Source organism: Pagrus pagrus (genome assembly GCF_965226575.1).
Source record: "Pagrus pagrus genome assembly, chromosome: 6".
NCBI classification, from domain to species: domain Eukaryota; kingdom Metazoa; phylum Chordata; class Actinopteri; order Spariformes; family Sparidae; genus Pagrus; species Pagrus pagrus.
Genome location: NC_140190.1, coordinates 7,995,800 through 8,013,817, shown reverse-complemented (window position 1 = coordinate 8,013,817; position 18,018 = coordinate 7,995,800). Strand labels below are relative to the sequence as shown.

General features: G+C 42.5%; 1 protein-coding gene across 1 annotated transcript in view; it reads left to right on the top strand.

The window, feature by feature from the left end:
* The window catches only part of scfd2 (sec1 family domain containing 2), a 92,758-nt gene that overhangs the window by 1,111 nt on the left and 73,629 nt on the right, over positions 1-18,018 (top strand). The window contains exons 2-4 of the mRNA XM_084356046.1: positions 6-174; positions 10,707-10,834; positions 16,253-16,428. Coding sequence (XP_084212172.1) covers positions 6-174; positions 10,707-10,834; positions 16,253-16,428 — 473 coding nt within the window. The remainder of the gene's footprint in view (positions 1-5; positions 175-10,706; positions 10,835-16,252; positions 16,429-18,018) is intronic.

Here is an 18,018-nt window from a genome sequence, read left to right as displayed (position 1 = left end):
CTTAGGAGCTGTTGGTCACCATGGCGACAACCTGGTGGAGAAGATCCTGACAGTGCTGGAACCCTTACCTGGTCATGTGACAGACGTACAGGTGGACATGCTGGAGCTCACAAGTCTGCAGCGAACCCCTCACTCCCAGACCACCCTTGCCCCCGGCTGTCTTGCACAGACCCAGTGAGTGCCTCTTACTGATAACAGTTTACCATAGTTCTTTTATAACAATATTCATTTTCTTGTTAACTGGTGTCATATACACACACGGCTATTACCATCCCCTACTTTTAGAGACTTTTTAGCGTTTTAGTTTTCTTAGTAGTGATCATTCATCACATCTCTTTATAGCCATCATTTTAATCTATTTTATAGTTTGAAACCTGACCCATTAAACAGATGACAAGTGACTATTAAGAAAATGAGTGTACATGACCAATGAAAAGGAAAATGACACAATAAGAAAAAGATTGTAAAGTAATAAGGAGGTAATGGGTTGCCAACAAATGTTCAAGGATTTCGCTGGGTAGAGAAGTTGGCAGTTTGTACACCTATACATGCTGTACCTATATCTATACATTTTTTAATGAAGTGCTTAAGTTTCAGATAATTTGGCTATGCATGTATTGAATTTGTCAAGAGTTCTGGTTGTTCAGCTCCCTGTAATGTCAAAGACCCAATATGACATTTAACAGATGTTCAAATGGCAAATTTTAAGGTCATCTTTTTGCAGCCTCATATTTTGCAAGCATGAGCCTGACTTGTTTATCGAGGGGTGGTTGAATGATTTTAATATTCCCTGCACTGATCCGTGATGTCGGTCCCGTCTGGAGCACATGGAATGTCGGATTTTTATCCCTAAGAGCTGCAACGATTAGTCAATTAACTGATTAGTCGGCAACAATTGATTAATAATTCAAATCAAGTTTCAAACAACAAGGACTGTTTGTCACACAAAACAAGACATTCAAAGACATCACCTTGGGCTTTAGAAAATTGTGACATTTTTCACTATTTCTGATGTTTATGGACCAAATGATGAATCAAGAAGATAAACAGCTGTAAATCTATTTATGAAAATGTGTGTTATAGGTAAAATGCCCTCTAGAATGATGAGTTTGGTTACGAAGGAGCATGGCGAATATTTTTTCTTACCTATCTCCCCATGCAATATTTATCACATCTTAATGGCTGACTGAGGATGGGGTTTGATAGCTTTTTAGGGAATCTTTACTCAGTATTATACATATACAAATGGAACTTGCTATTGGCACTCACCCATACCACAGACACCACTACAATATACATTTTTACATACATTTCCCACCTGACCAAACATACATATGCTCTAAAACACACTCACCAGCCTTAAGCCAGCCCCCACTGAGTGAGTTGAGTGGCACATGACCAGCATTGGGTGCCAGTTGCTCAGTGAAGCTTGCCTCCAGTCCTGGCTGTGCAGATGCACGTGTTGGGCGCCTGCGGTGGGGCTGTTGTACATGGCAGGGATTAGTCCTACATCATGTGTTCCACTCCCGCTTCGGCCCTTCATGTGGTTGCAGGAGGAAAAGGCTTTGACTGAAAAGAAGAGTTTTGTGGCTGGAGCTGTCATGCAGTTTGTCTCTTCTTGAACGGGGCTTACACATACACTGAATTCAGCAGGGAAAGTTCTGAGCTAGGTGGGAGGTTCTGTTGTAATGGAACCGGTCTTAGATCTTTGTAGTCAGGGCTGTTTAGACAGTGTGTACTGTAGCAGATAATATGAGCACAGCGGGAGCAGGTTACACCGACCCTCAGATGCAGGGCTCTCAAGTCTGGGGCAAACGTCAAACAGATACCTACAATACACCCACAAATTATGTCTCAAATCACTGGAGTTGTTCTGACTGTCTTGGTTGCACAAACACAGCTGAGTAGAACTGCAAACAGATGAAAGCTTTCATATTGTATGCATGGTGCGGCCGGCAGCAACAAGCTTACCCTCTCACATCGACTACATTTACATGCATAATAATATTCAACTATTTTTCCAAAAAAAACAATATTTCTGATTTTATACTGGTTATGTAAACAGCATATTCCATTTTATTATTCACGAGAAGGTCTTATTCCAAATAAAGCATTTAATGGATTCAGACATGCAGGATATGCCGATATTATTCAGGTTTTTAAAGCATTCTTTGGACATTTATAAAGTGTAATCAGAATATGCATCTTAATTGGGGGTTTTTGTCACAGTTTGTGGCACACAGTCTCTTGCCTCTTGCCTGTGTATGGTCAGTGTGTTGTCGAGCCAACAGCTTGTAAGCCTGGGGTAAAGACGCATGCACAAAAGATAAGCGCACATATCTGCTTGGAAGGGGAAACACACCTACTTTTAAACAATATGAAAGTTTGATATCAACAGATTTTTGGATATATGCCCCTTGTCAAAAATATTGTGATATTTGACTTTGCCACCCAGTTCTCGCATTTATGAGGTACTTTTGAAGAGATTTAAAAATATCAAGAAATATATCGCTTATCGCAATATAACCTACTTTATATTACTAAAAAGGCCATATCGCAACACTGACCTTTTTGTAAAGGTGGCATGAAAGAGGAAGCCGTATGCACAGCTGCATGTAAACAGGATTATTGTAGAATATTTATTATATGTAAACAACTGAATAGGAATATTGTCTTTTTCAGAATAAGGGAAAAACCTAAATATTTCGTACATGTTATTATTGTCTTTCTTTCTGTACTAACCCATTTAAACTGCACGAAAAAAAGAAAAAACACTAACACCCACTAACAAACAGCGTGGCTTTTGTCTTTAATGGTAATAGGTACATCCACAGTCATTACTGTGTCAGATGACTCTGCAGTTGCCACTTGTGTTTTGGCTCCAGCTGTGATGAAAACACAACACTTGGGCAGACACGCACATTTTCAGCTCTTTCTGGCACAATGCTATGACAATTTGAAGTTAAGGGCCTGTTAATAATTTCCCATCCTTTCTACTTTTTCCTGTTTTTCCCGTTTGGGTTTGTGACGTTAAATGTGACGTTTTTGTTTTTCTGCATTTAAAAAACCTGCATATACAAGCAATTTTTTGTGTAAAAATCGTATAAAGGAAAAATTTAAGTGATGGTGACAAAGCACCCCAAGGAGGGATTGGTGGCTGTGGTCCCAGTGGCGGTATTTGCAATCGTTGTCCCAGATCTTTTCACCAAATATGGGTCTCAGCCAAACACTTTTATCTCAAAGCGTTTGGATGGCCGATTCGGATGTTGTATACAAGTTCCAGCAGGCGTTCAGACACAAACACTCAGACCACGTAGAAGTGTTGCTGACAGTAATAAGTCATGTGGCGGGGATTGTGTCTGTATGGAGTATGTGTCTGATCGGGGCCAGCGGGATCAGCAGGGTGTGTTATTGCCCGTGCTATCTCTGAGCAGATGGCCCAGTTGAGCCTTATCACAGATGTTGAGGAGATTGAAGTGCTGCCGAGGCACAGCAAGAAAGAAGCCTAGACTTCCCCACTTTATTGAATTGCCTTCAAGTGCGCAGCTCAGCATAGGCCGAGTTTATGTCAATCACTGCACAGAACGGCGCTCTGCGACTGCATGTTTTTAGAGGTGTACTGCTCTTAGACCTTAATCTCTCCAAAGTCTACGAAAGATACAAAAGCACACATTTCTTAAACAGATTGTTTTCTTTGAATGATGTGAACTGTGCAAAGCGCCAGACTCCACTGGCTCTGTGTGGTTTGATTGTCTATATAATAAGTTCCCTCCTACTGTATGTTTATACACCTATGATTTGTTAAGCTATTTTTAGCTTTCTACCGCAGTGTGTTTTGATTGGTTTTGTTGTGTAGACCAGCTCAAGCCTTTAAATATTAGGTGCAGGCCTAATTTGGACCTTTTGTACAATATTTCCCTCAGTAATTCCAGGATATTTTTATAGATTACTGTGTCTTAAACATTCTGTGGGTGGTTGTTGATTCTAGCCCTGCTGGCAAGACCCCACGCACTTACTGCAATTACTGTCGTATTGTCTTTCATAACCTGGTGTGAATTTTCCTGATCCTGCAACCTGACTTTCACTCTGTGGTTCTCGTAGTCATGGCAGAGAGAAAGAGAGTATACTTTGTGTGGGTGTGTACGCCTACGCACACTGGTACTGACTGTTTTTTTGTTACTCCATTCTTAAACTATGGCATTCTTCAGCCAGTTAAAAGTGCCAGGATGCACAGTTTGCAGTATATGGAAGGATGTTGAGTGAAAGTGGCAGTGGGAGTGGTGTTCTGTGTGTGTGTGTTTGTGTGTGTTTGTGGTCAGGTACCTTCCAGCCCAGTCTGTGTAATTTGCTGTGCTTGGCTGCACGGCCCTTGTGATCCTGAGTAGAACATATGAACCCCATTGGCAGAGGGCACCAAGTTTCCCTCAGTCTCAGGCTGAACCCTGCACCCCCGTCATCTGGCCGCCTCCGACCTTGATCCTGTGGTGGGTGTGTGTGCATGTGGGCAAAACTGAGTACGGGTGGCCAAGGTGCTCTGGGCCTGCCTCAGGAGCTGCTGAGCTCCAGCCAGGCAGAGTAACCGACCGCACCCTGCCACGAGAAAACACTGAGAAGCTTGCCATCTCCTCAAATCTGGCCAGCAGCTCCTGCATGAGCACCACCAAGGATTGAAGGAAAACACCTATTTCTGTCCCAGCTGGGAAATATGAGCATGAATAAAAAGCCATGCACGCTTATTCCAGCGCAGGCAGTATGGGAAAAGCAACGAAAAAAAGCAGAGATAGTGGAGTGTGGAGCGGAGAGAGAAAATGACAGACGGCTGAGGATAGCTAACCCTGTTTTTACCTCACCAAGAATAAAGAAAGGGTTTGGAAACTGGCCACATTCATTCTATGGTGGTTCCTTACAGAGCAAAGATTGTTTTGCTTTTCTATACTTACTTATTCTTTTAGTTTAAAGTGATTTATAGCCCAAACAACAACTCTCCTCCATCATTACTTATAGTATAGTATGAGTTTCCATACAAGCGTGCCTAGTGAGTGTGTTTTGAGGATAACAAGGTCTGTTTGAGCCGTGGTACACAGGATATTAGTTCTGGACATTGTATTTTGGTACAACTTAAAGGTGCAATATGTAAGAATTGGCCACCCCATACACATACTTCATACTCAAAACAAATAGGAGGCAGGATATCAAAGTAAAACGCTAACTGCTGCCATTACCTTAGCTCAGTTAGCTGTGCAGCTAGCAGTCTGGACTGTGAGCTCAGAGAAGTTTAGGTGTTTACACTGCCAGCTCATGGTATTTCAACCAGGAGAGGTTTTGGCTAGCTGGTTAGCATGCTAACATGCTTTGTAATGCAATACATGGATATCATAACATTACAACTTTTATATATTCACATTATGGTGATAATTTAAGTTGAGTTTTGACTTTTTTTAAACCGATCTGCCGACAGATACATGCTTTTTCTTTTCAAGAATAAAACTTGCACTTGAAAGAAATCGCAGCTATGCTCTATCCATACCAAAGTGAGAAACAATCTGTGCCTGTTTTGGTCATTGCTGCAATATACAGTGACGATCAAATTAAAGTTGTCTGACTTTTAATATTTTGAAGCCTTCTCTCTCGACTTAAAAGAGGGGAGCCAATTCGCCCTCTGAGCCATTTGCGTCACAAAGATTGGTTGCTTTCATCTAATCATTTATCTCACTGATTTTATCAACTCCCCTAAAGGTCAATGATAACAGAATTGTTAGCAAAATAGAGTTCATATCTGTCGTTTTTAAAGATGCAGGGATTTAGCCATATCCTAGGATTCAGTGAGCTGACATGTCCCCCGCTTTATTTCAGATGTCTGTTTCTTCCACTACCTACATGTAATTCTGTTTTCCTCTACTGTGTAGAAGGTATCTCGTTCTGAAACCCTCACTACATCAATCACATAGATTACTTTCACCTGAACAACTTGTACTCCGTGTTTCCATCAAGACTGAGATAACAAACCTATTCTGTCTTGTATGCTCTCATCTACTCTGTCATTTGTTTTTCACTACAGAACAGACTTGAGTGTGCAGGCATTTATTCAGTAAGAGGATAAAACGCCCCCAAAGATGGCACTTTACATCCTTCAGCAGCACTTCTAAAAAGAGCCCCTGCTGCTGGGTTTCATTTGAACTGGTAAATTAGCCAAATGACGGAGGAAGAGACTTCAACATCACTCTTGTACAGATCCTTTCATTTCTCCTAAAATTTTCAGAATAATTGACATGATTTCACATTTGGATTTTAAAAATACAACCAACATCAAATATTTTACATTTTTGCATATGTTAATATGAGATTTTTCAACTTTCCACCATAAATTGACATAATTCTGCTGCATCAATGATACATGATTTTTTTCTGTTACCTCAGCATTGTTGGCAAAAACCGATTCTTTTCATTCGAAAACATAAATTGTAATCACAGAGAATGTTAACAACAATGTATTTTACTAGAAGTGTTTGTGGAGTCTCAAAACCGACCAATGAGAGCTCCTGCTCCTTCTGCGTCGGTGTGTTTAATTTTCGTCTGTATCTCCCCTCCTCTCCGCGCTTCCTGCGGAACTCCTCTCCCTCTTCTTCTCTCCATAAATCCGCCGGGTCATTTGTCCCTCCTGCCAGGACACACAGACACTCAAGGCCAGGTCTGGTTTTGGTCCTTCTCTCTCTCTCATGTACATGAGGATGTTTACAGGAAACGGACAGTGTGTTTTGCCCCATTAAAAACACTCCATAAATTATCTCACTGAGCCTGACCTTGCACAATTCTGTTAGACTGGATATGTAACATGCAGACCTGTTGGAAAGTACACAGATCATCTGAATCATCTGTACCGGGAAACAGATTACAGTCTGCTTGTGTAGTCTGCTGACTGTGAAGTTTCGATGCCCTTGATCGCATTAAAGATAGTAACATTAATATACGTTGGAGGACAGTGTAGTTTTTAGATGTGACTTGTTGTACAGAAGCTGACAAACTCCAAAAGTTATTTCAGATATTGATGAGCTGTGATCAGTGGTCTGAAACTTCTCAGCTGTCAAAGTGATACCTTGTTTAGAAGTATCAAGTTGAAGACATCCAGATTTGCTGTTTAACATTTTCTGGTGTCTTAAAAGAATGTTTTATTAAAGTATACTGCCTGATAATCATGTTAATACTTAATGCCATTATTTATCTCTGGTTGAAATAAATATATATTCCTTCTGTGCATGTTTCCCTCACATGTGGGAACATTAAGTGAATGAATGAGTTTCCAGGAGGGACAGAAACATGGCGAATGTAAAACACAACACCACTTTAAGACCTTTTTCAAATCACCCAGAGTTATACATTAGTTGGGCATGAATCCCACAGAAGACGTAACACTTACAACAATAAAATATCAGCTTTTATAATGGGTTTTTCTGTTGTTGCCATGATCATTTTCACTCAAGAGACGTTCCTCTTTGAGAGGCTCTCACTGGTAAACTGCCGATAAAAGCTGAAATTTTGTTAAAAGAATTGCTGCCTAGTCAGTAAGACATACAGTATGCTGCATTTACAAGAAAAGGCTGTCATGTTTCTGGCAGATTAGATGCTTCACAGCGGGCAGATCCACTTTGCGTACGTCAAAGAAGTTAAATTCTTATCAGATGCCTTAGGGCATGAAAACTGGATACGGACTGACTTACTGGACGACTTTATTTAGCGTTCATGTAAACAATCAAGTTGGAATCTCTTATCAGTATGAATTCAGTAGTGTTGAAGTAATACTATCTATGTAACCGCAGCTTTTTTGTTTTGTTTTCTGCCATTACACTTATACCACATGAAACCTATTGACAACATCTTTAGATCTTAATTATACAGAATGATGGGACACTTTTTTTTAATTTCAAAGCTTTTCAGTACCGCAAAAAGATTTCATTCACTTCTATTGCGCTGTAGCAGAGATCTCAGAGACATATACAGTACATTATCTAAAAAAAAACTAGAGGTAAGTGAGAAAATGTGGGTTTTTGTGCAATTTGGGCAAGCTGACCCTTTAATGACATTTCATCAATCGTATGACTCACTTCTGAATCATGTCATGAATACTATATTTTGCGGTAAATGCTTGATTATGTTAGGTAGCGTCAGAGTAAAGACATAAACATTTCAATCTGCGTGCACACGTACACATACATGTTCGACCCAGTGATGAGGGGCCCACAAGATGGGGAGTAGATTTAAGAAATCCTGAGTCAGAACAGTTGGAGTCATTCTTTTCTGCTGTATCACAAGCTTCCAGGAATACAATCCCCCTCCTCACCCCCACAGCCATTAATGACTTGGACTGGGTCAGAGGTATTTCATCACTTTTAATGGCGCCATATGTGTTCATTCTTTCACGTAGTACGCACGTCTTCCTTTGAGCTACAGTATTTGATGCTCAACTGCCTTTTTAATGGAACGCCACTCATTACACATCCAGTGGAATTTAGTTTGGGCACAAACACCCACACTCTCCAAACACACCCACTCATCCTGTCCAAGTTGGCCAAAGAGGACTTCCACTGTGATGTGTGTGTACACAAGTCAAGAGCAAGAGTGCCCCCTTCAGTCTGCATCCGAGCATCCTCTTCAACAGAAACAGCCACACTGCACTTAACGCCCCCAGATGGCCAAACACACCATACCCACCCACCCCCCACTCTCTCTCTCTCTTCCAGAGTAGAGTAGTTACTCAAGGTTCCTGGCTGGTTATGGAGCCTGTCTCACACCTTGCCAGTATAAACTTCACCCCTGAGCCCAACTCCGGTCCCCGCCTCCGTCTGACCAAATGGCCGAGGGAAAGCAGTCCACTCCGAGGGGAGTGGGCCGGCGGTGGGGGGCTGGGTGGGCAAAAAGCCAAATTAGAACCATATTTCATCCACACTCCACCAAGGCCCTCCGTCAGCCAAGAACACACACGGATGCACGGGGGTTGTGTGCAAGCATATACAGATGCATGAACACACAGACACACACATGGCTGCTCACATATGGCCTGGTCAAGTCACACTGTTGGTATTCCAGCCATGACAAGTATGCGGGACTTCACGGTTTGCGTAATCGTAGCAGTTCTGATACTTCATCAAGTGTTTTTGTGAAGGATTAAGCGTTTTCCAGAAATGACACCACGTCACAGCTCTAGACAAATAACTACGGTGTATTTTGTATTCATGTCTGAAATCGCAACTTAAGCAAACCAAGACATTATCATCAAATATGCATTCTTTTTTTCTTTTTTTTTTTTTTGACTGTTTTAGTTTCTACATCAGACTCTTGCCCTGGGCTGAGTCGTGTTTGCCGGTCTTTGTGTCTGGTTCTGGTGTGAAGATGGCGGCCGCCCCAGTGTGAGCCCCTCTCCTCCCCATCCAGCCCCAGCCCAAGGTCTGGAACAGATTACATCTGATATTAAACACATGGCAGCAGTTAGAAAGGAGAAAAGGCGAGAGGAGAAAAAAGTTTTTAAAAAAAAGAAAGAGAAAAGAAAGGAAAAACAGAGTGGATTTGTCAACGAGCTCCCTCCTACCTTCCCTCTCTCCGTCCATCCCTCGCCCCTTTTATCTCTTTGTCTTGGTCTCTCTTCAGTTTCTGGTCAGTCCTGAGAGGACGGAGAAGATCATGTCCACGCGTGTCAGCCCAGCTATCAAAGGCAAAGACATGGAGGTGTAGGCTGTAGATGTAGGCTGTTAATGCCATTATATCCAGCCAACAAAGTGTCAGTGCCTTTTAACAGGACAATCTGAGAGAAGACCAATGGAGACAGAAATGTAAAATATGCTCACAGCTTGAGTTCAGATATAGGATCTGATTCATAAGAAAAAGTGTCACTTAATGATGAAGGCTCTTTTGATTCCTTCATGGAAGGATTGAAGCCGTTTCCACCGCTCGTGGCAGATGGTAATAGTCTTACCAACGTGCCTTGTCCTCAGTCTGCCATTAGAGATGTGGATCAGCGTGTTTCATAACCTAGCGGATAATGAGACGAGGGACTGAGATGGTATCAGGAGGAGTCTCTGTCTCCAGGCTCTGTTGTTTTTGCCACTGATGTAAGGACAGCACCGATCAGTTTAGAGGAATGTTTGCATACACACGTTTAAGGTGGATTGAGAACATTCCTGATGTTCCCTCTGCTAATTTCAGCTTTTTCCTGTGAGGGGTCCCATAGGGGAGTCACCAGCAGGCTCTTTATCACTGAAACGAGCATTCAATCACGTCCATGTTGTCCTTTTGTGTTTATACTCGGAGTCCTGCATGCTCTGAACAAACAGCAGGAGCAGAACCGGTTGCTCAGCTTGTTAGTGCTGACAACCGCTGCACAACCTCTAAGACAGGGCTGCGACTAATGATTATTTTCCTTATTAATCGATTAAAGTTTAAGATCACCCAAAAATGAAAATTCAGTCATTATCCACTCACCCCCATGCCAATGGAAAGTCAGGTGAAGTTTTGTAGTCCACAAAAGATTTCTGGAGCTTCACAACAAAACACAGTTGCAGCGTTCTCCCAAACAACTGAAGTAGATGGGGACTTGTTTTAAAATGTAAAAAAAAAACAACTGGAGAAAAAAAACGTCTCCGTACATTCCTGATGTCTACGAAAGTGTTTTTATTTTCTCTTTACTAAATGACCTGTTGGATTGTTTTACCTTCCAGGTCACCTGCAGCACAGTCACTATGGGAGGCCATGCTGACCAATAAACATAAAGAGGCAGTGATGGAGGTCCGTCGGCATCTAGTGGAAACAGCCAGCAAGGAGAAGCTGCCAATCAAGATGAGCATGGGTAAGAAACATGATGCTACTAATGCAACAAAGAACACACTTTGTTTCTCATGAAATAAAAGACATATTTAGACCAAATGCTTTTAATAAAATTGAATAAACATAAGAATTCAAATAAAGTAAAAGCATCACGAGTAAAGGTCGTGTTGCTGTAGTGTTTTGTAGCAGAACCATAGCGCCTCCTACTGAGCTCCAACTTCTCTGCCTTTGCCGTGCATTTGCCCATGTGGCCACAGAGGAAATCTGAACCACATGTTGGCTCTATGACACACACTCACACACAAACACACACACACATGCTCGCTCGCACACACGCTGCTTTTGAAAACTTTTGTTGTTTGTCAATGAAGCAAAAGGGGGCCGAAGCGAGGGGTAAAAATATGTGGAGGCACGCAAAAATAAAGTAATTACATGCACAAGTATACAGTGCCCTCGTGCAAGTTCACCTTTATGCTACCCCTTGATTTACATAGGTAATGAATGTACTACACACAAACACACACACACACACACACACACACACACATCCACACACACAGAGCTAATATGCATGCTAGCATCTGGCAGAAAGGGGTCTGGGTTAAAAGGGAGGGGCAGTGTGGTCCCTTGGCTCCTATAATCTGTGAGGTAAAGAAGGTCTTGTCACTCGTAACAAGCAGGTTGTAATATGTTGGAGGTCACACACACACGTGCACACACACTCTGCCAAGCATCTGCGTACACATAGTGGTTTTCCTTCACACATTTGTGCTAAACAGCAGTCCTTCTAATTCTGGATGGCTGCTGGGATGTATTTAGACAAATGCACCAATAACAAGAGTGAGAAGAAAGAGATCAGGAGTGACAGTATACACAAGAAAGTGTGAAGAAGGTGTAACATTAAAGCTGCTCCCGCCTGCAGACTGACAGTCTGTTGACTTAATGTCTTCCCTGTGAGAGAGAATGAGAGAGAAGGGGGCACTGTCAGACTCCTCACACACTGAACCTTTATACCCCACTGGCAGAGGACCAGATTCCACGAAGCCCCCTGAGCTTCACCCCCGCACAGTTCCCATCCTACCCACCAGCACCACCACCAGCGTTCTGCTCCGCTCCTATGAGGCCGAGCTAAACCCCAGGAACATAAAAAAGCTTAGCATTAATACCTATCTGCTCTCTCAGTGCCCACTCACTCGCCAGGAGAGGAGAATTTTCCACTCGCACCGCAACACATTCTCACTCCGGTAGGTTTATGCAGATCAGTGGAGAAAAATACAGTATCAGGATCCTCCAGCCAGGCCCCGCATTCTCACATCCACTTCAACCCAACTTGGCTTCTTTTCATCTCAACAGGATAAGATCATCCAGAGAGAGACAGAGAAAATAATCCATTTCTCAGAGCCTGAGTATGACCCGTCAGGTTTCTCAGAGCACCAATGGGATGATGAAATTCCCTCGCTGTGTGTGTGTGTGTGTGTGTGTGTGTGTGTGTGTGTGTGTGTGCATGTGTGTGTAGATATGTACGTGGTTCTGCAAAATCCAGTGTTTGTCTTGGGTGTTTTTGCTCTTAGCAGGGAATTAGTGAGACAGCTTTGGTTTCATCGTCCGTAAACGTGCGTCCATCCTATCTGTTCATCTGTATGTATGTGTGCGTGCATGTGTGTGTGTGCATGCATATGCGTGCGTCACAAGGGCATGTAGTTTGTGTAAATATCGTGTGCATTGATACCACGGTGTAAATGAGATGTGTTGACAGGACCGTTCTTCCTGTGGTGCAGTTTGGGGATTTTAACAGCAGAGAGAAGCGAGACTCAAACAGGCAATTTATGGCATTCATCATTTCATTTGGGAGCGTGTAATATCACAATAGCTCAATTAAGTGTTCATATTTTACAGTATCATCGCTCCTTTTTCAATCTTTGTTGAAGTGACAATCACAGTGCCTTTGTTAATGGCAAAAAAGGCTTAGTACTTCATCAACCAATTGATTTATGGCTTCCATTTGTTAATGAATATCAGTCTGTAATTTATTAGAACAAAAGAAAAGAATACTTTGAGACATAAAAGGCTTTATCTCAACTGTGTATGAGCAAATGAAATGAAAATATCATCATAGAACTTAGTTATTATTTGCCACATTATTTACAGTCATAGCTATCAGTCATAGAAACCGTTATCATATGTCTTGGTTGGATCTTGTAAATCGTGCAACATATTGAAGGGCTTCAGTTGCAGTATGCTACTATAAAACAAAACAACAGTAAAGATATAAGAACATGAAAAGTAACTGCATTTTTGCTCTCTGTGTTCATCTTTTCTCTCCATGAAGTGAAGTTGTAAAAGAATTGCCTGTGTGCATGCTTTTCTTCCTCCATCAGATAATTGGTAAATGGCATTGTGATAATACCAGGGTTGCCACAGTAACACAAGAGAAATAACCAGCTGAATGCTGAAGACAGCATATTGGAAATGTCCAGTCTGTTAACATGAACGGCATCGACGACTACTGATGACGCATTAGTCTTGTTGAAGTATACATAAACACATGAACATGGTCCTAATAAGATCAGATTTTGTGATAAACAAAGCTAAGGCCAGTGACTGGAAACATTAAAGAAGGTCTGAGTAATGTGGCGGTGAATCTGCCTCTTCGTAGCCTGTGCTCTCCTCTCCGGTACTGCAGAGTTTTGAAAGGGGCCCCAACGTGCATCCACAAATAAAAGATCCAGGGCTTTCCTCCTCTTGGAGTGCATAAATAAAAATCATCCAGCCTTCCTGTGTCCCCCATCCATGTAGAATTACTTATGAGGCTGTCCAGCTGCTGAGGCCGGCCACCACTCAGCTCCAAGCTGACATCAGACATCACTTAGCCTCCGAGTAACCCTACAACCCTGTACACCTAGAATACAAGTCATCTTCCAGTAACGGGACTAAATCATTGTTGGCCCCTTTTTTTTTTTGCATTGTTCGGGACTTTGATCATGGCCGAGCCTCAATTGCCACTTATGCACATCAGGCTAAAATGGGCAGCGGTTCAAACTGTTTATAGCGTGGGGCTGAAAATGTGATTTGTTTTATGGCCAGTCCTGCAATAAATGTACCCAGAAGAAACATTAAAATGGCCAAAAGGTTCAGGTTTCTTCCGCCATCTTAGGTGATCTCCCCAAGAGTGACACAAGCTGGAGTATTGTGTATCCCAACAAAACATGCTGATTGACTTAACCACAGTTTAAACTGTGAAAAGAATAATGTGCTGATGTCTTTCAAAGCGTTGAAATGAACTACAAAACACAATAAGCCTTCAAGGTATAATTTGCCAAATATAAACAGCTGGAATGAAAAAGTCAACTCAATGCGCCAGTGCAGTGTCTTCTTACATGTACAGTCTTATTTATTAGAGGCTGAAAATGAGAGTTCTGCTGTTTCTGCAGAAACACCCCAGTTTGAAACCATAGCTCAGTTGACAGATCATCTCCCTGAGATTCATTCTGCATCTGGCAACAAGATGCTTGAGGAATCACAGAGCTGTTTTGAGGGAAGTTTAGTGGCATAGATAAGAGCTGAGGCTCAGCCAGCGCGGTTTGATTGTGTAATGGAGAACATGCTTTTGTGTGGCTTTCTTGTCTCGAGTACTTTTGTCTGTTTTTTCCAATGTCTTACATTTTCTCACTCAGTCTCATGTGATCTACCCGAGCTGTAATGGCTGATTACATTTGGCCTACAGTGTGCCATTCTTTGGTTGCCTATTCTCCGTCGGAATTATGCTTGGCTCTGGCTTTGGACGTATTTCCTGGTTCTGTGCTGAATTATGGTTGGCACATCAAGCTTAGCGAAACCTGGTTTTACTGCCAGGCTTTTATGGCTATGGATATGTTCACAATAGAGCTTTTCAGGATTTTGAATATGTCTGGACTGAAGTTAATACTTAAAAAAAAAACTACTTTTCAACAAAAAGAAACTTAGTTCCCTTTTGTAGACACTTCCGTAATGCTCAGTAAATGCCACACAACAGACTGACTCTTTAAAGGGGCTATATGTAAGGATTTTAGTGTAACTTTCCAAAATTGACTACAAAAATTAAGAGAATTTGAAGAAATAACAGTTTTGACGTTATGTCAAAGACATCTTTGTATCACGGCTAACTGAGCCAACGGTAGCTACAGTCACAACAGAAGCAGTTAGCTACTCTAGTGATATACTGCCCCTATTTGTTTGGAGTGCATAAGGTGCCCAATTCTTACATATTGCACCTTTCAAGTTCAGCTTGTAAAGTATGTTTCCCAACAGGCAGACTTGCAGGAATCTATTTTGCTGTCACGTTTACTTATCAGCTACCCTGAAATTAGTTTTTTGTCCCTGGGTGATTCTTGCCACTTTTCTTTCTAAAAAATATTTCACATCCATAGATTTTGTCATCCAGCTTAACAGGGTCAAAAAAGAAGTTGTCGTGAGTGCCATGACTCTATATTGTTTTTAGTATTCTTGAGCTTTCTGCTCCATTTTTCGCCCTGCCTGTCTGTTTCTCTTCTAGTCATGTGTTTGGCCCCACTAAAGAAAACACTGGCCATGTAGCCCAACAGGAAATACTCCCACATCTGGTGCTGGTTCAGAACATCAACATGAAGAAGTAGGCTTTATGGGGAGTTAATGTGTGCCCCCTCTCTATCCCAGCCCCTCATACCTCCAGGCCACCCTGCGCACCCCCCTTCTAGCCCTTACACCCTTTACGTAGCTCTTCCTGTGTCTCTGTGAATCTTCGCGGGAGTGGTGGAGGGAGGCAGGAGTCTCCTCACTCCGCTGCCTACGTATAAATGTTAAGAGAAAACTTCTGACTTAGACGTATTCATCGCTAAAAGACAAGCTCAAAGGGGCTCTTATCAGTGTTCCTGCACCTCTGTTATATGCAGACATGCTCAAGCGCACGCACGTCCTTACTGATGTTTAGTCATATACTCTGACTCATGTACCATCATCACTGACGGTAACTCTCCACCTGAAGCTTGTACATATAAAGAACATCTTCCTGACTGGCACAGCTTCACATACACACTTCTTCACGGTTCTTGCTTTCTCCCAGCCTGCAGACTTTTTGCTCATTAAGATAATATTATGGTCTGTTTTGGTATCAGTCATTCCCCTCTGCCCTAAGCCGAGTGTATGATAGTTAATAAAGAGGCTGTTATGCTTGGAAAAAGGCTGTGTATTTATGCAGTTTCCACGCTCCGGTCTTTCAATCAGGAGGAATAACTGTGTGTGTGCGTCCCTTTCAACCTTGTACAGTTTAATTTGTTTATAGCAGATGGCACACAAAAGACCATCATGCCAGCAGAGTACAGTTGTGGATATCATATACAGTGTGATGTCCAATATTAATTGATGAGTCTGTAACGGCTCCAAATCTCTCCCCAGATAATAACTGTATCTTCTTCGCTCCTCTCAGGCCGTGTGACCCCCGAGCAGCTGTGCTCCTACATGCAGCTGTTCCGGAGCAGTTGGGGGGCGCTAGAGAGTCACTGCGGGGCGCTCCAGCTGGGCTTGGCCACGGCCCAGACGCTCCGCCACCCCAGCCTGCCCCGCTGGGATGCCTGCTTGGCCTTCGAGAGGCTGCTGCTGCAGGTCAGAACTCATCTTACAGAAACGTATTATCCATATGTACAGGAAAAGTGAAAAGTCTCCTTTCAGAATGGGATATATATGAAAAAAATAAAAAACAAGTGATATCAGCTATGTTTTAAGGAATGTGGTTCAAATAACTTAAAGAACGCAGACATGTTGTTTTTCCGTTATGTCCTAAACAACGTTACATTGAGAGAGTTAAGGAGAAAAACAGCACATTCACTGGCAATTTGTAATTAACTTGGTAATTATTCCTTCACATCTTCCCCTTCGGGTAAATATTTTATTACCAATGCTCTGCAGGTAAGTGGGTGCTTGTGGTTTGCTAGATGGTGGCCAGAATGTTGTGTTAAACTGACAGAGACAGGAAAAAACGCAGATTCCTCTCCTCCACGAACAAGGTCAGTTTGTGTTTGTAGGGAAAACATTCTGGATCCAGTAAACACTGCGACAACGCCAGATTTCCATCATGTTGTTTAGAGGCTTTTTAGTTCAGAGGAGGAAGAGGTCTAGTTTACGGGGGCGAACAGAGGCGGATGCACACGTGTGTTTGACTGTAGAAAGGTCAGAGTGCAAGTCTGATGAGACGGAGGGGAGGGTGTAGGAATGAATCAAAAGCCCGAGCATACACTCATTCACTTCAACTCTTTAGCAGTTTTCAATTGATGTTTTTGTAAATTTCTGAATGGCGCCGTACTCTGCATCGAAAGCTAATACTACAGCCGTTTCCTCCTTCTCTTACCTTGCTATTTTCATTGAGTCTCTTTATATTCCTGAAGCTGTAAAGCAAGCAGTAGGACAGCCGAGTATTTAGGAACTTATTAAACTAAATCACGGAAAAATAAAACAAGCTCGCAGCAGTGCCCCATGCCAAATTGGAATTTTAAAACAACCTCATAAACCTTGGTCCTCAGCTGGGGCCATCCCCGCTTTATTAAATAAAGGAAGAAGACTTTAGGGCTTACGGTTCCAGTATCCATTTGCTTCATGACTCCACTTTGATCCACCCCCCCGTGGTTGTCTGCTATACCTGGATAATTCAAAGTACAACTTTCTCACAACTCTTTTTTTAGTTTCAGTCTCATAACTAGCAGGCTTTTAGGTGACTGTGTCCACAGGTGGAACTGGGCCTCGTTAAAGTGGCGATGACTATGTTAATAACAGGCTGTTGTTGTTTTCGGCATCAGGAAAGTATATATAGCGCTGGGCCCAGGTTCAAAATGACATTCTTCAAGAATCAAATCTCACAATCGAGCCTTGAGGATGATGTGAGGGTCGGTGTTTGCAATCAAAACGGGCTGGAGTTTTATTGAGGTATTAAGGGAAATGAGTTGTGTGTCCTCTGTGCCCCCTCTGTTTATTTAATTTCCATGCAAGGTTTTTGCTTTGGCTCAACATGGACAGAGGGAATTTAATTACATTACAAAATGGCGGCATGAAATGCCTTTCAGCTCGGCCTGGCGGTTGGGCCGTGTTTGCTCTGCCTGAGTGTGTGAGGGCTGCTGTGGGTACGCCTGGGCAGAGCTGGACACTTCATTGCCCGTGGACAGTGTGAGTTCATTCAGGCCGACTCCTCCGTGGTGCACTGGG